Genomic DNA, 24,042 nt, shown 5'->3' with positions numbered 1-24,042 from the left:
CCACATCTAACTCCCTCTTAAATATAGCCAATGAACTGGCCTCAACTACCCTCTGTGGCAGAGAGTTCCACAGATTCACCACTGTCTGTGTGAAAAATGTTCTTCTCATTTGTTATATATGTATCTTGTATTTTGAGCAGTGGTCTTTCATAAGAGCGTACTGGGGTTTTGCTGTGTAGAAATAAAATAATTCTAAAAAGTTATAAAGCACAGGCAAACAAAGGCTGTAATGAGGCCAGGGAAGGGGGATCATGTGACTGATGTTGTAAATCACCAGAAGGACTCAGATGATTGGTTACTAGCTTGTCATACCCTCTGTATCTGAAATGTGTAATACCAATATAAATGCCATGAGTTTGTATCAAAGTTACTCCTCTTTGGACCCGCCCCAGAGCATCAGCTCTGTGTTGGAAGGTTCAAGAGACTAGTCTCAGCTGAATAAAGAATTGATTTTAACAGCAACAAGTGTTTGAGTCAAGTTGACTTTAGATTGAAAGAACTCAGTTTAACAGAGTTTGCAAGTTCTCCCTGTGACTGCATGGGTTTCCTCCGATTGCTCGGGATTCCTCCCACATCCCAAAGTCGTGGGTTTGTAGATTATTTGGCTTCTGTAAAATGCCCCTAATATGTAGGGAGTTAAGAGAAAGTGGTATAACATAGAACTAGTATGAATGGGTGATCGATTGTCGGCAAGCTGTATCTCTAAATTAAACTAATGCTGAGAACTAGATTCTACACTCCACCTTTTCCTTTGCTCTACTGATTGTAGTTGTGTTTAGACTGATTTTACTTATGTGTGGTATTATCTGATCTGATAGGATAGCATGCCAAACAAAGCTTGTCACTGTACCTTAAATTACAATAATAAATGTAAACTACAACAGAGTTTTTGGTTAGAAAGTTGTAATATGGTCACATAATCATAATGGGTTACATTTCTGGAAGGAAAATGCATGTGCTGCTCTGTATTTGTTGAGACTAATTAATCTTGCATTGTAATGTGTAAACGAACAAATCCTCCAGACAAACGATATTTGATCACCTGGAATTGTAATTAACAAATGCAACTTTCTAACATTTTACATAGGTTACAGTGTTTTCAAACGATTGAGAACATACTAGCTTTTGATCATTTTGATTATTTCTTTACAAAGAAGATGCCTGGGTTAAGGAGTATTAGCTACAAGGAGAGATGGGAGAAACTGTGATTGTTTTCTCTAGTGTGTCAGAGGTTGAGGAGATTCCTGATAACAGTATATATAATTATGGGAGGCATAGATGGAAATATCATAGTGCATAGCTTCAAGGTAACTTTAGAATTATTTAACAGACTATAAAGTGAAGGCATGCAGTATCACTGGTGACAATGGGTCTTCTCCCATTAGTTCACACTTTATGGTCAGTAAGAAGTTCCATAGTGTTTGGGGAATCAGCAGGATCAGACTTGTTTCGGTATCTTTCCCCTCTGTGCTGTTCCAAATACGGACCCCAATCAGGAGCTGACCTGCAAGCAGCAGAAAGTTTCTGCAAATAGAAAAGTTAAATATTTCATACATTATATTTAATTTTTTTCCACCATTAACTTACAACCAAGATTAGGCAATAGACTATAGGTGCAGGAGTAGGCCATTTGGCCCTTCGAGCCAGCACCGCCATTCAATGTGATCATGGCTGATCATCCCCAATCAGTACCCCGTTCCTGCCTTCTCCCCATATCCACTGACTCCGCTATTTTTAAGAGCCCTATCTAGCTCACTCTTGAAAGCATCCAGAGAACCTGCCTCCACCGCCCTATGAGGCAGAGAATTCCACAGACTCACCACTCTCTGTGAGAAAAAATGTTTCCTCGTCTCCGTTCTAAATGGCTTACTCCTTATTCTTAAACTGTGGTCCCTGGTTCTGGACACCCTCAACATCGGGAACATGTTTCCTGCCTCTAGCGTGTCCAAGCCCTTAATAATCTTATATGTTTCAATAAGATCCCCTCTCATCCTTCTAAACTCCAGAGTATACAAGCCCAGCTGCTCCGTTCTCTCGGCATATGACAGTCCCGCCATCCCGGGAATTAACATTGTAAACCTACGCTGCACTCCCTCATTAGCAAGAATATCCTTCCTCAAATTAGGGGACCAAAACTGCACACAATACCCCAGGTGTGGGCTCGCTAGGGCTCTGTACAATTGCAGAAGGACCTCTTTGCTCCTATATTCGATTCCTCTTGTTCTAAAGGCCAACATGCCATTTCGCTTTCTTCACTGCCTGCTGTACCTACATGCTTACTTTCATAGACTAACGTACAAGGACCCCCAGATCCCGTTGTACTTCCCCTTTTCCCAACTTGACACCATTTAGATAGTAATCTGCATTCCTGTTTTTGTTACCAAAGTGGATAACCTCACATTTATCTGCATTAAACTTCATCTGCCATGCATCTGCCCACTCACCCAACCTGTCCAAATCACCCTGCATTCTCATAGCATCCTCCACCCAACTTTGTGTCATCTGCAAATTTGCTCATGTTACTTTGAATTCCTTCATCCAAATCATTGATGTATATTGTAAATAGCTGCAGTCCCAGCACTGAGCCTTGCGGTACCCCACTAGTCACTGCCTGCCATTCTGAAAGGGACCCGTTAATCCCTACTCTTTCTTTCCTGTCTGCCAAACACTTCTCTATCCATGTCAACACTCTACCCCCAATACTATGTGCCCTAATTTTGCTCACTAATCTCCTATGTGGGACCTTATCAAATGCTTTCTGAAAGTCCAGGTACATTACATCCACTGGCTCTCCCATGTCCATTTTCCTAGTTACATCTTCAAATAATTCCAGAAGATTAGTCAAGCATGATTTCCCCTTCATAAATCCATGCTGACTCGGACCGATCCCTGCTAAATGTGCCAGGCTTTCTCATCTTACATCCAATGGACTCTCCAGTCCATCTTCCCCACCCTAGATGTCAGGCAAAAAATTCCAGAAGATTAGTCAAGCATGATTTCCCCTTCATAAATCCATGCTGAACTCGGACCTATCCTGTTACTGCTATCCAAATGTGCGGCTTTCTCATCTTTTATAATTGACTCCAGCATCTTCCCCACCACCGATGTCAGGCTAACTGGTCTATAATTCCCCGTTTTCCTACTCCCGCCTTTCTTAAAAAGTGGGATAACATTAGCCTACCCTCCAATCCCCAGGAACTGATCCTGAGTCTATAGAACATTGGAAAATTATCACCAATGCATCCACGATTTCTAGAGCCACTTCCTTAAGTACCCTGGGATGCAGACCATCAGGCCCTGGGGATTTATCAGCCTTCAGTCCCATCAGTCTATCCAACACCATTTCCTGCCTAATGATGATTTCCTTCAGTTCCTCTGTCACCCCAGATCCACTGGCCACTATTATATCAGGAAGATTGTTTGTGTCCTCCTTAGTGAAGACAGATCCAAAGTACCTGTTCAACTCATGTGCCATTTCCTTGTTCCCCATAATAAATTCACCTTTTTCGGTCTTCAAGGGTCCAACTTTGGTCTTAACTAATTTTTTCCTCTTCACATACCTAAAGAAGCTTTTACTATCCTGCTTTATATTCTTGGCTAGCTTACCTTCGTACCTCATCTTTTCTCCCCGTATTGTCTTTTTGGTTATCTTCTGTTGTTCTTTAAACATTACCCAATCCTCTTGCTTCCCGCTCATCTTTGCTACGTTGTACTTCTTCGCTTTAATTTTTATACTGTCCCTGACGTCCCTTGTCAGCCATGGTCGTCCCTTTCTCCCCTTGGAATCTTTCTTCCTCCTAGGAATGAACTGATCCTGCACCTTCTGTATTATTCCTAGAAACACCTGCCATTTTTGTTCCACTGTCATCCCTGCTAGTGTATCTTTCCAGTCAACTTTGGCCAGCTCCTCCCTCGTGGCCCCATAGTCCCTTTATTCAACTGCAACACTGACACCTCCGATCTACTCTTCTCCCTCTCCAATTGTAGATTAAACCTGACCATGTTATGGTCACTGCCTCCTAATGGCTCATTAACCTTGAGGACCTATATCAAATCCGATTAATTAAATAACAAGCTAGAACCCAATCTAGAACAGCCTAGAACCCAATCAGGATTTGCTTCATTCCAAGACATGGCAGCTTATATGAAGCATGTATATTTATCACAGGGTACAACTCTGATGTCTAAGGTTCCATTCATCGACTGCATTGAGATCATCTAAATAGAATATAGAACACAGAATAGTACAGCACACGAACAAGCTCGTCAGCCCACAGTGCCTGCGTTGAACATGATGTCCAGTTAAACCAATCTCCTCTGTCTGCATGTGATCCATATCCCTTCATTCCCTGCATCTCGATGTGCCTATCCAAAAGCTTCTTAAATCGACCTATTGTATCTGTGGCATTAGACATCAGAATCAGTTCTGTGCTTCAGTCAGGCAGCTCTGTCACTGCCCCATATCTCTCCTCATCTACCTGAACTCTGGTCTCTGGTTTCATGTGGAGATGAGAACAAAGGTCCCCCAGTCAAAGTTATACCGTATGCAGGGTGAACCAGACCAGACTGACTCACCAGTACCAACCCAAGCATCACACAAAGAACAGTGGGCTCAGAGTCTGGGCAGCACTCAGAGCCCAAACTCAATTCAGAACCAATACTCTGAAATCACTCTCGGAGCTTTCACAGCACAAGAAAAGTCCATTCATCCTCGGGGCTTCATCGAGGGGCTTCACCCCTCCACCCAACGCCTCGCCATTTTGTGTCCATCCTATGCAAATATTCATCCCATTCCTCAATTACCACAGGTGAAGCATTTCACAGCCCAGTGACCTCAGCACCTTCCTCCCCAGTGCCTTTGCACAATGCAAGATATTGAATAAAACAACCACAGTCATCTTTGTGAAGTGGATTTGCTCTTTGAAAGATGTCAAGGTGTTTCCTCACCTGGTACAATGTGGCGCCCTCAGCTTGGAAAACTCTCACGATGGCAATGATGGGGATCCACATAATGCATAAGGTGACCATACACCAGCCGAGTGCTATTGCCCAGTCGGGGTACTGAACGTGTCCGAATGTTGGTCGGGTAAATGTCGCCAAAGACCAGGCTAAGATGACCTGTTTTAAATGATTTTACAGAGACAGATCAGAAAATGAATGAATACCGGTGGTTCAATTATTTTCAATTCAAAATCATTAGAAGATGTGACCTTACCACCAGCAAACCCGGTGAGATAAAACACCAGCACACTTTCCACCACAGCCAGAACAGCCAGCTCCTCTCCCCAATCATCATCTCAATGTCCTTGATGAATCTGTTTACCCCTGTGGACAGCAGGAATGCAGAGATGCTCAATCACTTGTGTAGATGGTTTATGCATGCAACCTATAATGTAGCTACCTCATCACCATTAACACGCCCTCTCATATCAGTATAACTATGATCTCCTCCCCTTCCTTCCCCCCATTTTGTCCTGGTACGCCTGAAGGCTGGATGCAGCCAGTGCTGGGACGTGTGTGCCATGTGCTATAATAAAGACTCTAGTAAAGGTTACAGTGTGTCAGACTGAGTCCCTTTACAACTTGTTTTTGTTCCTCATGGTGTGTTAGAAACATAGAAACATAGAAATTAGGTGCAGGAGTAGGCCATTCGGCCCTTCGAGCCTGCACCGCCATTCAATATGATCATGGCTGATCATCCAACTCAGTATCCCGTACCTGCCTTCTCTCCATACCCTCTGATCCCCTTGCCACAAGGGCCACATCTAACTCCCTCTTAAATATAGCCAATTAACTGGCCTCAACTACCCTCTGTGGCAGAGAGTTCCAGAGATTCACCACTCTCTGTGTGAAAAAAGTTCTCCTTATCTCGGTTTTAAAGGATTTCCCCCTTATCCTTAAGCTATGACCCCTTGTCCTGGACTTCCCCAACATCGGGAACAATATTCCTGCAGTGTTGATGTTGCAGCTGAAGTCAACAATTTCAGTTCAGTTTATCGTCATGTGAAAAGCTTTTTTTTTTGCATGCTAATCAGTCAGCAGAAGGTCCGTCTGCAACAGTCCATGAGAAGGTGGTAGTGAGCTCAGTCCAGGAGGTGATATTATTCCCTGTGTTGTTACATTGTAAGTTTGACATTGATGAAGTAGCTGTGTACCCACTATGGATGGTATTGTGGGTCTGGAGGCACATGTGGACCAGATTTCTGAACGGGATTTGATGACAATCGAGTGGTGTCATGGCCGTCTGTAAAGTTACCAGCAGGTTTTTTCAGTCCAGATTATTTCATTATTTCACCTTCTGTGCTGGATTTGATCTCATGCCTCTGGATATTTAGTCTAGGGTTTTTCATTACCTACTGCAGTATTCCCCATTTTTTCCGCATTTTACAAGAAATAGGTCCAAATGAATGTAAGAATGAAGCCAAGGTACAGAAGTGAAGTTTGAAACTCCCGGGACCCAGGACATGTAAGGGATTGTTCTTCAGCAGGTCCAAGACTAATATCTTTGTTGAGAGACTAACTGGGCTGTTTCGGATAGCTTAAAGCAATTGAAAGGAGGAAGAGAAGCAGACAGCAGGTTCAGAATGGAGAGAGGCAACATTGGATATAGAATGGAGGGATTTAGGAAATCTCAGAAAGCAGCAGAGTATGGAGGCACAAGACCGGAGATGCTGAGATTAAGTTTAGATATCGGAGGAAACAAAGTCTGAAAAAAAAGGAACTTAACGTGGATCTGCTTAATTGTGTTTACTTTAGTTCAAGAAGCTTTAGAGATAAAGGGGACAAAGTGAGAGCAGTCATAGAGCCCGAAGTGTGATATCGCTGCCATTACTGAAGTTTACCTTGAAGGGGCAGGAATACAAGCTTAACATTCCCAGACACTGGGATGTCACGTTAGACAGACAGCTGGGTAGAAAAAGCAATACTTTGTGTCCATTTGATTTGTTTCAATGCTTTTTATGTTGTGCATACCATATATCCAGCTTAGACCGATGAGTTCCAGCAGAGCGATTGTAAGGAGAATCCATCCAGCACAGAAATAATCGGCTAAATGAACCCAGTAAATTCCAGCCTGAAGTTAAATAGAAAATTAGAAAATATTACAAGAGGAATCCCAAGCATTGAAAGTTCCAAAATATAAAGCTAAGAGGATTCATTTTACTATAAACCACTCAATTCTACATTGCTTCATTTGCATTTATTAGAATCGTAATCATATAGCACGGAAACAGTCCTCATGCCCAAATAGTCTATGCCAACCAAGAAGTTCCATTAAAGCAAGTCCCATTTGCTCACATTTGGCCCATATCACACTAAACGTTTTCTATCCACGCACCTGTCCAAATGTATTTTTAAATGTCACTAGACCAAGGGGGGGGGGGGGGGGGGGGGGGCGTGGTGCCTGTGGTGTCACACACACACTAACCACCCCCTACACACATGCGGGGGGAGAGGTAGGGGGAGGGAAGAGGGGAGTGTGGGAGGGGGGAGAGAGGAGGGGAGATGGAGAGGGGGGAAAATAGAGGGGAGGGGAGAGTGTAGGGGGGTTGGAGAGGGAGGGGCGGGGTGGAGGAGGGGAGAGGGGGTTAGTGGGGAGGGGGGGGGCAGAGGGGAGAGAGACGGGGTTAGTCGGGAAGGGGGGGGCAGGGGGAGAGAGGGGGAGGGGAAGGGGGAGAGTAGAGGGGGGAGAGGAGGTGGGGTGGGGGGAGAGGAGATGGGGAGAGAGGGGAGGGGAGGAGGTGGGGAGAGAGGAGGTGGGGAGAGAGGAGGTGGGGGGAGAGGTGGGGAGAGAGGATGGGGAGAGAGGAGATGGGGAGAGAGGAGGGGGGGTAGTAACTTAGTGGGTCAGGCAGCATCTTTGGAGAACATGGATAAGTGACGTTTCCAGTCGAGACATTTCTTCAGACCAACTCGAGATAACTCCATTTACTCACAGACCATCCCAGATGTTTGTGCTCCCTCTCCTCTGGCCTGCCCAGCTTCTCCAGAACCCCAAAATATAATTTCAATTTTCGTACTCCGAATTTCCCTTTATCTCTGATATTCCTCCACATTGTAGCTCCCTCTTGCAATCACACGTGGACAGGTAGTGGACAACCTACCTGTGTTACACACACAAGGCCGAGGAAAAATAGCAACACACAAGCACCAGCCGTCAGCAAAAGGCGTTTTGATTGCAGACGCTTGGGGTACTGGTCCATAAGGGATGTTAAAATTGTTTCTGATGAAACAAAATGTTAAATGAGGTTAGAATTATAAGCCTGTGTGTCTCGGGGACCAATACTGAGCCCATTGCTGTTTGTGGTTTATATCAATGATTTGGATAAGAATGTACAAGGCATGATTTGTAAGATAACATTAACATGGATGATATTGTAGATAGTGAAGATGACTTCCAAAAGGTATATCAGTTGGACAAATGGGCTGAGGAATGATTAATGAGGTTTAATACAAGTGCGAGGTGTTGCAAATTGGGAAGTCAAACCAGCGCAGGACCTTCACGGTGAATGGCAGGGCTCGGGGAGTGTCGTGGACCAGAGGGATCTAGGAGAGCAGATACATAGTTCCTTGAAAGTTATGTCATAGGTAGAAAGTATTTTTTTTAATACATTTCAAATATTTAAAAATAGAAAATAATTTTAAAATAACTTGAAAATTAAATGCAGTGATCACAACTAATACAGGGACATGAAAATTAGCTGAAACTTTGTTAGAGCCCATTGTCAAATTGAAATGATTGTGGTCAGTGCGCCTGTGCTACTTCTCATGGGAGCAGTATCGGTGAGCCGATTTCACAGACTGTCTGTTGGGAAACTGCAGGCAGTTATGTAGACTCTGAGTGTCCAGAGAGTGATACATTATGATACAGTGTATTGGGAAGGGGAAAGCTGCTTGGACACTCTGTTCCACTCCTTTAGATTAAGTACTGCAGGATTGTTCGGTCTAGAACAGTGGTTCCCAACCTTTTTTTGGCCACGCCCCACCTAATCACCTCTAAAATCCTGATGCCCCCCCCCCCCCCCCCATGTGGTGATATATAATTCTTATCATTTAAAAAGTGAACTCCGTTTCAACTGAAGAATGATGGCGCGGTGATTATGTAATAACTACACAATAAAGACCTTTTTTACCCCAAAAAAATTATTTACTCAAAATAACATCTGAAACATATAAACTACATATGTTTACCTGATGGAAAATCCTAAAAAATAAAAATTAAAAATTTGGACCTAGACCTCAGTCACGCTCAATTGCCCCCCTTAAAAACCAAATTGCCCCCCTGTGGGGTGTACGCCCCATGTTGGGAACCACTGGTCTAGAAGGACAAGAGACTGCAACAAGTGATGCAAGCATTGGATCAAGAGGTAATATTGGAGGAGCCTCAGCCCTTGCATTTGTCCAATGGATAGACAATGTTTTGACAAGAGTCCATAACAGGGAGGAAAGTGTGTAACCTGACCACAATACTAATGGCATTGGGACTGTCCATAATGTGACATGCAAAGAAATGTAGTAATGATGGTTGGCAGTGTATTTAGTGGGATGGATATACGTAATTCTTTGTATTCACCAGCACAAGATGTAAAGACTTTGCTGCTTGGCCAGTGCTAGGATTAGGGACCTCAAAAGACTATCAGAATCACTTGGACAGGAAGGGAAATGTCCAATTATTATGGCCCTTGGGGAACTAAAAACATTGATAGAACAATTAGGTACTGGTGAAGGAGAATCTAAATTAAAACGATGAACCGCAGACAATTATCTCCAGATTAATAAACTGAGCCCTAAGAAAATTGGAGACGATCAGAACTCCACCTACTGATGAAGCAGACGAGGACAACTTCCCCTCTTCATGCAACCCCACTCCCATTATTCTGATGTGTGGTAAACCTTGAGGAAGGAAATGCAAACTGCATAATTAATGTCCCAAGAACTAGGTGTAGTGGTTGTGGAAGAGGAATGATGGCCCAAACTGGGAGATTAGTAACCACTGGAGTAACTGGAAAACAGGGGTTGCATTACAAACATGCCCAGCGATATTTCCTTCACTTCAATTGTTGACTCATTTAAAACAAGTTGCCAGATGCTACTGGAAGGCAAGGAATGGAGTATTGTCTGCACAATACAATACAAAGAACTGTTGCACTACAATACTAAGAACTACATTCTGCACTTTGTATCTACCCATTGTACTTGAATTTGACTTGATTGCATCTATGTATTATGTTATTGTATCTGATTCAATTGGATAGCATTCAAAACATAGTTTTTCCCTGTACCTTGGTACTAGGCAATAGACAATAGGTGCAGGAGAAGGCCATTCGGCCCTTCGAGCCAGCACCGCCATTTAATGTAATCATGGCTGATCATCCCCAATCAGTACCCCGTTCCTGCCTTCTCACCATATCCCTTGACTGTTCCTGAGTTAGCTCATTCTAATTCTCGTGAAAGCATCCAGAGAATTGGCCTCCACTGCCATCTGAGGTGGAGAATTCCACAGATTCACAATCCTCTGGGTGAAAAGGTTTTTCCTCATCTCCATTCTAAATGGCCTACCCCTTATTCTTAAACTGTGGCCCCTGGTTCTAGACTCACCCAACATCAGGAAAGTTTTCTGCCTCTAGCGTGCCCAATCCCTTAATAAAAATATGTTTCAATAAGATCCCATCTCATCCTTCTAAATTCCAGAGTATACAAGCCCAGCCACTGCATTCTATGAACATATGACAGTCCCGCCATCCCGGGAATGAACCTCGTGAACCTACGCTGCACTCCCTCAATAGCTCCCTCAATAGCAATGTCTTCACTAAGGAAGACATAACTAATCTACCGGAAACAGCAGGGGACCAGGGGTCAAATGAGATGGAGGAGCTGAGTGAAATCCAGGTTAGCCGGGAAGTGGTGTTAGTTAAATTGAATGAATTAAAGGCCGATAAATCCCTAGGGCCAGATAGGCTGCATCCCAGAGTACTTAAGAAAGTAGCCCCAGAAATAGTGGATGCATTAGTGATAATTTTTCAAAACTCTTTAGATTCTGGAGTAGTTTCTGAGGATTGGAGGGTAGCTAATGTAACACCACTTTTTAAAAAGGGAGGGAGAGAGAAAACGGGGAATTACAGACCAGTTAGTCTAACATCGGTAGTGGGGAAACGGCCAGAATCAGTTATTAAAGATGGGATAGCAGCACATTTGGAAAGTGGTGAAATCATTGGACAAAGTCAACATGGATTTATGAAAGGTAAATCATGTCTGACGAATCTTATAGAATTTTTTGAGGATGTAACTAGTAGAGTGGATAAGGGAGAACCAGTGGATGTGTTATATCTGGACATTCAGAAGGCTTTCGACAAGGTCCCACATAAGAGATTAGTATACAAACTTAAAGGACGTGGTATTGGGGTTTCAGTATTGATGTGGATAGAGAACTGGCTGGCAGACAGGAAGCAAAGATTAGGAGTAAACGGGTCCTTTTCACAATGGCAGGCAGTGACTAGTGGGGTACCGCAAGGCTCAGTGCTGGGACCCCAGCTATTTACAATATATATTAATGATTTGGACGAGGGAATTGAATGCAACATCTCCAAGTTTGCGGATGACACAAAGCTGGGGGGCAGTGTTAGCTGTGAGGAGGATGCTAGGAGGCTGCAAGGTGACTTGGATAGGTTGGGTGAGTGGGCAAATGCAGTATAATGTGGATAAATGTGAGGTTATCCACTTTGGTGGCAAAAACAGGAACGAAGACTATTATCTGAATGGTGGCCGATTAGGAAAGGGGGAGATGCAATGAGACATGGGTGTCATGGTACACCAGTCATTGAAAGTAGGCATGCAGGTGGAGCAGGCAGTGAAGAAAGCGAATGGTATGTTAGCAATCATAGCAAAAGGGTTTGAGTATAGGAGCAGGGAGGTTCTACTGCAGTTGTACACGGTCTTGGTGAGACCACACCTGGAGTATTGCATACAGTTTTGGTCTCCTAATCTGAAGAAAGACAATCTTGCCATAGAGGGAGTACAGAGAAGGTTCACCAGACTGATTCCTGGGATTTCAGGACTTTCATCTGAAGAAAGACTGGATGGACTCGGCTTGTACTCACTAGAATTTAGATGATTGAGGGGGGATCTTATAGAAACTTACAAAATTCTTAAGGGGTTGGACAGGCTACATGCAGGAAGATTGTTCCCGATGTTGGGGAAGTCCAGAACAAGGGGTCACAGTTTAAGGATGAGGGGGAAATCTTTTAGGGCCGAGATGACAAAAACATTTATCACACAGAGAGTGGTGAATCTCTGGAATTCTCTGCCACAGAAGTTGAGGCCAGTTCATTGGCTATTTTTAAGAGGAAGTTAGATGTGGCCCTTGTGGCTAAAGGTATCAGGGGGTACGGAGAGAAGACAGGTACAGGATACCGAGTTGGATGATCAGCCATGATCATATTGAATGGCGGTGCACGCTCGAAGGGCCGAATGGCCTACTCCTGCACCTGTTTTCTATGTTTCTAAAGAATGTCCTTCAAATTTGGAGACTAAAACTGCACACACTACTCCAGGTGTGGTCTCACTAGGGCCCTGTACAACTATAGAAGGACCGCTTTGCTCCTATACTCAACTCCTCTTGTTATGAAGGCCAACATGCCATTAGCTTTCTTCACTGACTGCTGCACCTGCATACATACTTTCAGTGACCGATGAACAAGGACACTCAGATCTCGTTGTACTTCCCAACTTTTCCCAACTTGACACCATTCAGATAATAATCTGTCTTCCTGTTTTTGCCACCAAAGTGGATAACCTCACATTTATCGACATTAAACTGCATCTGCCATGCATCTGCCCACTCACCCAACCTGTCCAAGTCACCCTGCATCCTCATAGCATCCTCCTCACAGTTCACATTGCCACCCAGGTTTGTGTCATCTGCAAATTTGCTAATGTTACTTTTAATCCCTTCGTCTAAATCATTAATGTATATTGTAGATAGCTGTGGTCCTAGCACCGAGCCTTGCGGTACCCCACTAGTCACTGCCTGCCATTCTGAAAGGGACCCGTTAATCCCTCCTCTTTGTTTCCTGTCTGCCAACCAATTTTCGATCCATGTCAGCACTATACCCCCAATACCATGTGCTCTAATTTTGCCAAATAAACTCCTATGTGGGACCTTATCAAATGCTTTCTGAAAGTCCAGGTACACTATACAGTATACAATATTTTATTACATGTCATTTGAACCTCAGTGAGGCACAAACAAAACTCTGTTTCCACAGCCATACAAACAAAGTGGTTGGACAGGCTAGATGCAGGAAGATTGTTCCCGATGTTGGGGAAGTCCAGAACACGGGGTCACAGTTTAAGGATAAGGGGGAAGTCTTTTAGGACCGAGATGAGGAAAACTTTTTTCACACAGAGAGTGGTGAATTTCTGGAATTCTCTCCCGCAGAAGGTAGTTGAGGCCAGTTCATTGGCTATATTTAAGAGGGAGTTAGGTGGCCCTTGTGGCTAAAGGGGATCAGGGGGTATGGAGAGAAGGCAGGTACGGGATACTGAGTTGGATGATCAGCCATGATCATATTGAATGGCGGTGCAGGCTCGAAGGGCCGAATGGCCTACTCCTGCACCTATTTTCTATGTTTCTATGTTTCCTATGTAAAGACAATTCGTACAAGACATTCAAACAATTCAATTTACACAAACATCCATCACAGTGAATCTCCTCCTCACTGTGATGGAAGGCAAAATCTTTTCTCTCCAATGCTTCATTTCTCTCCTGATGTCGAAGCCCCAGGCGGGCGATGGTCAGTCCCACGGCAATTTAAGGCCGCGCCGGGCGATGTACAGCCCCGCTCCAGGCCCAAAAGTCACAAAATTGGAGCCCCCGGCGGGAGCTGGAATGTCCCGCGGCCATTAAAGCCGCGCCGGGCGATGTACGGCCACGCTCCGGGTTGTTCCAACCCTGTGACACGGGCTGGAGAAGTTGCGTTGCGGGAGCTCCAAAAAGCAGTCTCCACCCGGACCCACGAGCTACCGATGTCCCAGCCCACCAGTCTGCAGCTGGAGCCTCCGAGCTCCGGAGTCGGGCCGCAGCAGCGAGCCACGACCGCTCCCCACGCTCCGAAGCCGGCCGATGGTGGGTAGTCCGCAGGCTCCGCAACTGGAGCCCACAGGTCATTCAGGCTGGAGGCTGCTCCCCCGGTGCTAGGCCCCAACGACAACGGAGACCCGACAGGAAAAAGGTCAGGTCTCCCGTGCAGGGAAGAGATTTTTTTTAAGTGTCCCCCTCCCCCCCCATATATACAGTTAAAAACAGTATTAAAAAACACGAACAACTACATTTAACTAGAAATCTTTTTTTTAAAAGACAGACAGGCTGTTGGGGCCGCTGCAACGTGTCGTGCCGCCGCTGCAATACATCCACTGGCTCTTCCTTGTCCATTTTCCTAGTTACACCCTCAAAAAATTCCAGAAGATTAGACAAGCATGATTTCCCCTTCGTAAATCCATGCTGACTCGGACCGTTCCTGCTACTGCTATCCAAATGTCCACTATTTCATCTTTTATAGTTGACTCCAGCATCTTCCCCATCACCGATATCAGGCTAACTGGTCTATAATTTCCTGTTTTCTCTCTCCCGCCTTTTTTAAAAAGTGGGATAACATTAGATTCCCTCCAATCCACAGGAACTGATCCTGAATCTATAGAACATTGGAAAATGGCACCAATGCATCCACGATTTCTCGAGCCACTTCCTTAAGTACCCTGGGATGCAGACCATCAGGCCCTGGGGATTTATCAGCCTTCAGTCCCATCAGTCCACCCAACACAATTTCCTGCCTAATGTGAATTTCCTTCAGTTCCTCTGTCACCCAAGGTCCTCTGGCCACTAGTGCATCTGGGAGATTGTTTGTGTCCTCCTTAGTGAAGACACAAGATCCAAAGAACCTGTTCAACTCATCTGCCATTTCCTTGTTCCCCATAATAAATTCACCTGTTTCTGTCTTCAAGGGTCCAACTTTGGTCTTAACTAATTTTTTCCTCTTTGCATGCCCAAAGAAGCTTTTACTATCCTGCTTTATATTCTTGGCTAGCTTACCTTCGTACCTCACCTTTTCTCCCCGTATTGCCTTTTGAGTTATCTTCTGTTGCTCTTTAAAAATTTCCCAATCCTCTGGCATGCCGCTCATCTTTGCTATGTGTTACTTCTTCACTTTTATTTTTATACTGTCCTTGACTTCCCTTGTCAGCCACGGTCGCCCCTTACTCCCCTGAGAATCTTTCTTCCTCTCTGGAATGAACTGATCCTGCACCTTCTGTATTATTCCCAGAAACACCTGCTATTGTTGTTCCACTGTCATCCCTTTCCAGGGTCCCTTTCCAGTCAACTTTGGCCAGCTCCTCGCTCATGGCTCCATAGTCCCCCTTGTTCAACTGTGATACTGTCACTTTCGATTTTCCCTACTCCCTCTCAAATTGTAGATTAAAACTTATCATATTATGGTCACTACCTAATGGCTCCTTTACTTCGAGTTCCCTTATCAAATCAGGTTCATTACACAACACTAAATCCAAAATTGCCTTTTCCCTGGTAGGCTCCAGTCCAAGCTGCCCTAAGAGTCCATCTCGGAAGCACTCGACAAACTCCCTTTCTTGGGGTTCACTAACAACCTGATTTTCCTAGTCTACCTGCATGTTGAAATCTCTTACAACAACCATAGCATTACCTTTGCGACATGCCAATTTTAACTCTTGATTCAGCCTGCACCCTATATCCAGGCTACTGTTTGTGGACCTGTAGATAACTACCATTAGGGTATTTTTACCCTTACAATTCCTCAGTTCTATCCATACTGACTCTACATCTCCTTATTCTTTGTCACCCCTTGCAAGCGACTGAATTTAATTCCTAACCAACAGAGCTACCCCACCCTCTCTGCCCACCTGTCTGTCTTTTTGATAGGACATAGACCCTTGAATATTCAGTTCCCAGCCCTGGTCCTCTTGCAGCCATGTCTCTGTAATTCCCACAACATCATACTTGCCAATTTCTAATTGAGCCTCAATCTCATCTACTTTATTTCTTATACTTCATGCATTCATTTATAATACTTTTAATCCATTACTCCCCTCACCTTTCACATCGATTCCTATTTCACTTGGCCATATTCTCCTATCCCTTCCTGAGCTTTCTGCCCCGTTAATTCTGGTGTCTTTCATAACTTTTCTTATACTCTCTTTCCCTTTAACTCTACCAATGACTATGATAAATATTTACGCTCCAGATTTTGATAATCCCCAATTTTTAAAGAAAATTTTGGAAATAATATCAGAGTATAATTACCAAAATGTAATACTAGGGGGGGATTTCAACTGTGTTATAGACCTATACTTGGACAAATTCATAAAACCAAGGAAGGGTAATTCAAAATCTAAGAATAGCGAACTTTTAAATACAAACTAGACCAAGTGCAGACCAGTTGGGTCTGCTCCCCCAACGCAGCCGTTCCCTACCCGTAGCCCCCACGGGAGACGTGGTCCTCCAACTCAAGCGGCTCAGGAATCAGCAGTGCGGCTGTTTTTAAATGGCGTCTTTGAGGCGAGATGCGGGCGCCAGCAGCCGTTATGGTCGCTGGCCAGCAGGAGGTAACAAAATAAGTGAGTGGGGGGAGAAGGATTTGATTTAAAATGTGTACATAAACACGACGAAATGTAATGAGGAGTGGATACTTAGAAAGAAAAGTGAAATCTCTACCGAAATGTAAAAGATCTTGGCGATTGTGCGTCTGGAATCGGCGTGGCAAGGAATCAAAGGAAGAAAGGCAGCCGGCAGCCGTACATGTAAATGGATCCATTCCGATTGGACATCTGCGAGTATTGGGCATTCCGATTGGACATCTGCGAGTATTGGGCATTGTGACATCACACGATGGAACAAATCAAAAGGCAAAAAGGCAGCCGGACGGCAAGCGGCAGCCACAGAGTTTTATATACAAACTAGACCAAGTGCAGACCCATTGGGTCTGCTCCCCCAACGCAGCCGTTCCCTACCCGTAGCCCCCACGGGAGACGTGGTCCTCCAACTCAAGCGGCTCAGGAATCAGCAGTGCGGCTGTTTTTAAATGGCGTCTTTGAGGCGAGATGCGGGCGCCAGCAGCCGTTATGGTCGCTGGCCAGCAGGAGGTGACAAAATGAGTGAGTTGGGGGGGGGGGGGGGGGGGGAGAAAGATTTAATGAAAAATGTGGACATAAACATAACAAAATCTAATGAGGAGTAGATAGTTGGAATGAAAAGTGAAATGTCTACCGAAATGGCTACTTCTATGGGTGAGAAGCCAGTTTATTTTTGAAATATTGGGGGGTTGGGGGGGAAGAAGGATTTGATTAAAAACGTGTACTTAAACATGACGAAATGTAATGAGGAGCGGATACTTTGAAAGAAAAGTGAAATCTCTACCGAAATGGAAAAGATCTCGGCGATTGTGCGTCTGGATTCGGCGTGGCAATGAATCAAAGGAAGAAATGCAGCCGGCAGCCGTACATGTAAATGGATCCATTCCGATTGGACATCTGCGAGCATCGGCCATTCCGATTGGACATCTGCGAGCATTGGGCATTGTGACATCACACGATGGAACGAATCAAAAGGCAGAAAGGCATCCGGACGGCAGCCAGTCGGATGGCACGAGAGTTTTATATAATAATAGATAGATAGATATAAAAATACTAATATAAAAGACTTAAGGAGAATAGCTAACCCAACTGGAAGGGAATACTCGTTTTATTCATCGGTACATAAAACTTACTCACAAATTGATTATTTCTTAGTGGATACAAAATTAATTCCATTTACGTCCAATCCTAAATATTACAATAGTATTAATTCTGATCACTCTCCGTTGACTTTCACATTAAAAGTTCAGGGAATGCCGGGTATAAAACCTTTTTGGAGGTTCAACGCACAAATATTAAATAACCCACAAGGTTATGAATATCTAAAACAACAAATGAAATTTTTTTTTGAGACAAATGAGACACTAGGTATTTCACCATCCTTATTATGGGAAACTTTTAAGGCATTTATTAGAGGAGTTATAACTTCATACCAAAACTTTCAAAATAAAAAGAATAAGACAAAACAACGGATGTTACAACAGGAAATTAGACAATTAGAATTAGATAATGCCAAAGATTCAACTATAGATAAACATAATAAGATTATACTATTGAAGTTTAAACTAAATCGAAATTTATCGGCAAGAGTAGTAAGATTATTCCAAATTATAAAACGAACATTTTGAATTTAGTGACAAGCCACATAAACTCTTAGCTCGTCAACTGAAAAAACAAGAAAAGGAAAATACTATTATTAAAATTAAATCAGAGAAAGGTGAACTACTAACATTACCCAAGGATATTAACAAAAGGTTTGCTCAACTTTATCAAAATCTATATACATCTAAAACTAAAATAGAAGATAGTAAAATTACAAATTTTATCGATAACTATCATCTTCCAAAACTTGACCTCTCAGAACAAGAGGAATTAGCTCAGATTATAAGTGAAGAAATAAGAGAAACAATAAAATCATTGAAAAATGGTAAGACGCCTGGACCAGATGGCTTTAGTAATGAATTTTATAAAAGATTTTAAGAGATAACGGTCCCACGCTTACTTAAATTATATACTCACGCTTTTAACGAAAATAAACTACCAGAAACATTAGCAGAATCAACTATTACGCTTATACCAAAAAAAGATAAAGATTTAGAAGAACCGGCTTCATACAGATCCATATCACTTTTAAATACAGATCAGAAAATCTTAGCAAAGACCTTAGCAAGAAGATTGAGTAAATATATTAATAAATTGATAAATCCAGACCAAACGGGGTTTATACCTAAAAGACAATCATTTAACAATTTGAGACGCCTGTTTAATATAATGTACTCACATAAAACGGAAAACGAAGATATATCAATTGTCTCTCTGGACGCAGAGAAAGCATTTGATCAGGTAGAGTGGCAGTACTTATACAAAGTACTCCAAAAATTTAATATGGCAGAGAATTTTATTGTATGGGTAAAATTATTATATGATAAACCAACGGCAAGAATATTAACTAATAATATGTTATCTCCAAAATTCCAATTATCGAGGGGCAATAGGCAGGAGTGTGCATTATCACCCTTGTGCATTATGCCCTTATGATAGAACCTTTGGCTGAAAGGATAAGAATTTATCCGAATATTCAGGGATATAATACTAAAGACTCAAATAATAAAATCTCATTATATGCAGATGATACATTTTTATATATTACAAATTCACAAATGAGTATTCCAACCTTATTAAATTTAATAGAGGAATTTGGGTATTTTTCAGGATACAGAATAAATTGGAATAAAAGTGAAATTATGTCATTAAAGCCTCAAGAAACGACTCACTTATTAAAATTCCCCTTTAAATTTGCAACAGAAAAATTTAAGTATTTGGGTATTCATATTACTAGAAGATACAAATCATTAATTAATGCTAATTTTATGCTGTTATTAAATAAATTGAACGCGTTGATTAAATTCTAGAAAACGCTCCCGTTTTCATTAATAGGCAGAATAAACGCTATAAAAATGATTTTTTTTACCACAAATATTATACCAATTTCAATCTATACCAATATATATACCAAAACACTTAAAAAAAAAAATACTAGATTCTAATATTACCAACTTTATTTGGGACTATAGATCACATAGAATTCAAAGCAAACACCTGTGTAAACCCAAAGATGCTGGGGGACTTTCACTTCCTAACTTTTTGTATTATTATTGGGCAGTGCATATTAAGAATATAATTTATTGGCTGGACAGCCCTTCCCAACAGACAGAATGGATAAGAATGGAGAAAGAGGATTGTTCTCCCTGTGATATAGGAGCGGTCCTCTTCTCCCCGATAAAATTGAATAACACAATATACAAGAATAACCCAATTATCCATAATATAATAAGAATTTGGAAACAAATAAAATTAACTTTAAAATTAAGAAAGCTATCAGTGTTAACGCCAATAATGAATAATCCTTCATTTAAACCATTTCTTATTGATAAAACATACAACCAATGGGAAAGAATGGGAATTAAAAGGATAGGCGACATGTATGAAATGGGAAACCTGTTATCATTCCAACAATTAAAATTAAAATTTAAGCTGAATGACAACCAATACTTTAAATATCTCCAGATCTGCGACTTTATGAAGAAATATATACAAAAACATCAAACTATAATTTTGGACCCACTGGAAGAAGCAATGAATATTAAGGCTGACTCACAGAAATTAATATCATATCTATATAATAGTATCTTAAATAGAGAACTACCATCAACAGAGGCACTTAGAGAAGATTGGGAACGAGAACTAATGATAAAAAATCACGAAAGAAGCATGGGAAAAGTATTTGATATATATACATAAATGTTCGATTAATGTAAGACACAACTTAATTCAATTCAAAAGATTCTACATAGATTATATTATTCAAAAACTAGACTGAATAAATTTTATCCAAATATTTCTCCCATTTGTGATAAATGTCTATCTCAAAATGCCAATATAACACATTCTTTTGTTTCCTGCATAAAACTTCATAAATTTTGGTGCGATATTTTTGATATATTTACAAAATTATTTAAGATAAAATTGGAGCCTAACACTGAAATGATTATACTTGGAGTAACGGGAGACGGGAATAAATTAAACCCATTTCAAAATTCATTTTTTAATTATGGGTCAATAATAGCAAAAAAACTTATACTCAAATTTTGGAAAAATACACCCATACCAACGTTTAAAATGTGGATTATAAATATGTTGGACACAGCACATCTTGAAGAAATGCAATTCCTCCTAATATATAAACCAGACCAATTCTTAACGAGTTGGTCTCCATTTATTGACTTCTTGGATGCATGTGGTGCAACAGAATCGTAAAAATCAACTTTCAGGTCTGGGTGAAAGATGGTCAAGAATACAAATACTCATCTCCTATCTCCTATTTTCTACTCTTTCTCTCTTTTTTACTTTTCTCCCACTCTCTCTTTCTCTTCGTTTTCTTTGTCTTTCTTTACACACACTACACGTTTATCTACTCTCTATTATCTAGTAGGTATGTTACAAAACCTACCTGAATCGTGGCTGAGCATCTGCCCTACCCCGTGTGCGCGATTTTGGCGCTGTTTAGAGGGGGTGGGTTTAAAACGCGATTTTTACTAGGCTGTTGCAATCGAAAATGTTCAGCCTAGTAAATCATTAACGGAAAATCGCTGGAAGACCCCGTCGCAAAAGGTATTATTAGATTTTATGGCCTTGTATAATAGTTATAGTAGTTTAAAAATCACTCTCTCACTCCGCAACCTCTCGCAGCCCCAGGGTTTTATAAAGAAAACAATTAAAGGTATGTACCTTATTTTTACATTAAATGGGGCTTGTTTATAACCCTGTAATTAAAGTTTTCTATAGCGAGTAGTTCATTTTGGGCTCTTTATATCCCGCAGTATTTTTCTGGGCATTTGAGGGCACAAATCCAGCGCAATGTGAACGTTCTAAACCAGCGCGTTCACAGGAACCCACTAGAAAGCTGATTTAAATTGACTTTAATTTACAGCAATTGAACACTAAATTCCTTCCATTTGGCCTATAAATTGATGTAAATGAGATTTAAAAATCATGTTTTATTGTGAATTATTTGTGAATATTATTTGGACACTTGGGCTATTTAAAAATGTTAATCATTTATTAAGAAATGGATAGATGTTTAGATCTAGTAATTGAAGTTTGAAATTAGCTACAATTGGGTAACTAACTAATTATATGCTTTAATTTCAGGTCATCCAAGTAAGATTATTTTATATTTGTTTCAGAATGGTTCAATCTATGATAACTGAAAATTTCATTCAGTTCTCTTAATTTTTAAGAAGGTTATGGGCTTTTGACTGTCCACGATCACAGCTTTTTTGTTATGTCCATAGAAAATCAATAGGGAACAAGATGCTAATTTCCGAGTATGAAAATGGCCATAACTTTTTTATTACTTGAGATATGAAAGTGAATTAGGTGTCAAATTAAACTTATTGTTATGCTTTATCTGATGGGATAAATTGCAGACTTGATTTTTTTAAATCTCAAAATTTTGTAACATTGCTATATCTAGTCTCTTTTTTTCTCTCTCATTTCTTAAAAAAAAGTGAAGTTGTACATAGAATGTAACATGCCAACATATATTTGGCACCTGAAATAAGGTACCACTGTATTGTACTTACTTCTAATATCTAAAAAACCCCCCAAAAAACTCCATCCTTATATGTCCAGTTTGTCACCTCCCCTCCACTATTTAGTTTAAACCCACCCGTGTAGCTGTGGCAAACCTGCCTGCCAGAATGCTAGTCCCCCGCCTATTAAGGTGCAACCCGTCCCTTTAGTGCAATTCACCCTTACCCCAAAACAGTTCCCAGTGGTCTAAAATCTAAATCCCTACTTCCCACACCAGCTCCTCAGCCACACATTCAGATCCCCAATCTCCCTGTTCCTGCCCTTAACCAGCACGAGGAACTGGAAGCAAACCGGAGATAAGCACCCTGGAGGTCCTGCTTTTCAGCCTTCTTCCGAGTACGTGACAAAAATAACCTAAACCAAAACTAAAGAAGCAAGGAATGTTCATCCATTTTCATACAGCCAGCAGAAATTTCTCATGGTGTACAAGAACCATTCAGATAACTTCACTTAAAAAAAGGAAGAACTCTTACCTAATGTTCCAAACTGAGTGTCGATTCCCACCGTGACCAGCATGAGGAAAAACAAAGCGGACCATAGAGGAGCCCACGGTAGCTGCGCAAGAGCCTCTGGGTAGGCGATGAAAGCCAAACCGAAACCTGAACAGTGGATACAATCAAGAGTCAAGTGTTTTGTTGTTATATATCCCACACAGAACAAATGAAATTCTTATTTGCAGCAGCACAGGGCTGCCAATATTGGGTGAATGTTGGGAGTGAGATATTGCAAGAGACCAAGCCGAGGGAGCATAGTGACTGGGGGTGGGGGACGAGGTTGTGGGAAGGGGGGGGGGAGTACCCCTCCCATGGTATGGAGCTTTTGCATTTTTCAGCTTGAAATTGTGCAATCTGGTGCACACTGTAGCGAGGCTTTTAACTTACACTTGAATGCAATATTTATGCTTTAAATTGGATCAGGTATGTATAAGGTTAGGCTAAATTACATTCCTAATTACTTTCCACAGAAGAGCCAGACTCTGATCAACAGGTGCAGCACATGAATGATCCTATTTGGGTGCAACTGAGAAATGGGAAAGGTGTAGCAACACTTATAGGGGTGTATTATAGACCGCCTAATGGGGAGCGAGAATTGGAAGAGCAAATATGTAAGGAGATAGTAGATATTAGTAGTAAACACAAAGTAGTGATTGTACGAGATTTCAATTTTCCACACATAGACTGGGAAACATTCTGTAAAAGGGCTGGATGGTTTGGAGTTTGTAAAATGTGTGCAGGATAGTTTTTTGAAGCAAAACATAGAGGTACCTACTAGAGAAGGGGCAGTGTTGGACCTCCTGTTAGGAAATGAGACAGGTCAGGTGGCAGAGGTATGTGTTGGGGAGCACTTCGGGACCAGTGATCACAATACCATTAGTTTCAATATAATTATGAGAAGGTCAGAACTGGATCAAGGGTTGAGATTTTTGATTGGAGAAAGGGTAACTTTGAGGAGATGCGAAAGGATTTAAAAGGAGTGAATTGGGTCATTTTAATTTATGGGAAGGATGTAGAAGAGAAATGGAGGACATCTAAAGGTGAAATTTTAAGAGCACAGAATCTTTATGTCCCTGTTCGGTTGAAAGGAAATAGTAATAATTGGAAAGAGCCATGGTTTTCAAGGGAAATTGGACACTTGGTTTGGAAAAAGAGAGAGATCTACAATAATTATAGACAGCATGAAGTAAATGACGTGCTTGAGGAGTATAAAGAATGTAAAAAGAATCTTAGG

The 24,042-nt window shown here is 41.7% G+C and overlaps 1 protein-coding gene across 1 annotated transcript in view; it reads right to left on the bottom strand.

Annotated features, from left to right (window-relative positions):
- Positions 1–202: 202 nt before the first annotated feature.
- The window catches only part of LOC129702019 (sodium- and chloride-dependent neutral and basic amino acid transporter B(0+)-like), a 55,059-nt gene continuing 31,219 nt past the window's right edge, over positions 203–24,042 (bottom strand). Inside the window, exons 6-11 of the mRNA XM_055643510.1 lie at positions 22,788–22,913; positions 8,103–8,221; positions 6,973–7,072; positions 5,216–5,325; positions 4,948–5,118; positions 203–1,524 (exon numbers count right to left, since the gene is read on the bottom strand). Coding sequence (XP_055499485.1) covers positions 1,387–1,524; positions 4,948–5,118; positions 5,216–5,325; positions 6,973–7,072; positions 8,103–8,221; positions 22,788–22,913 — 764 coding nt within the window. The 3' untranslated portion in view covers positions 203–1,386. The remainder of the gene's footprint in view (positions 1,525–4,947; positions 5,119–5,215; positions 5,326–6,972; positions 7,073–8,102; positions 8,222–22,787; positions 22,914–24,042) is intronic.

The sequence above is a fragment of the Leucoraja erinacea genome, chromosome 12 (assembly GCF_028641065.1).
Source record: "Leucoraja erinacea ecotype New England chromosome 12, Leri_hhj_1, whole genome shotgun sequence".
In the NCBI taxonomy this organism is placed as follows: Eukaryota; Metazoa; Chordata; class Chondrichthyes; order Rajiformes; family Rajidae; genus Leucoraja; species Leucoraja erinaceus.
The sequence above is the reverse complement of the archived record's forward strand: the minus strand, read 5'-3'. Positions and strand labels throughout refer to the sequence as shown.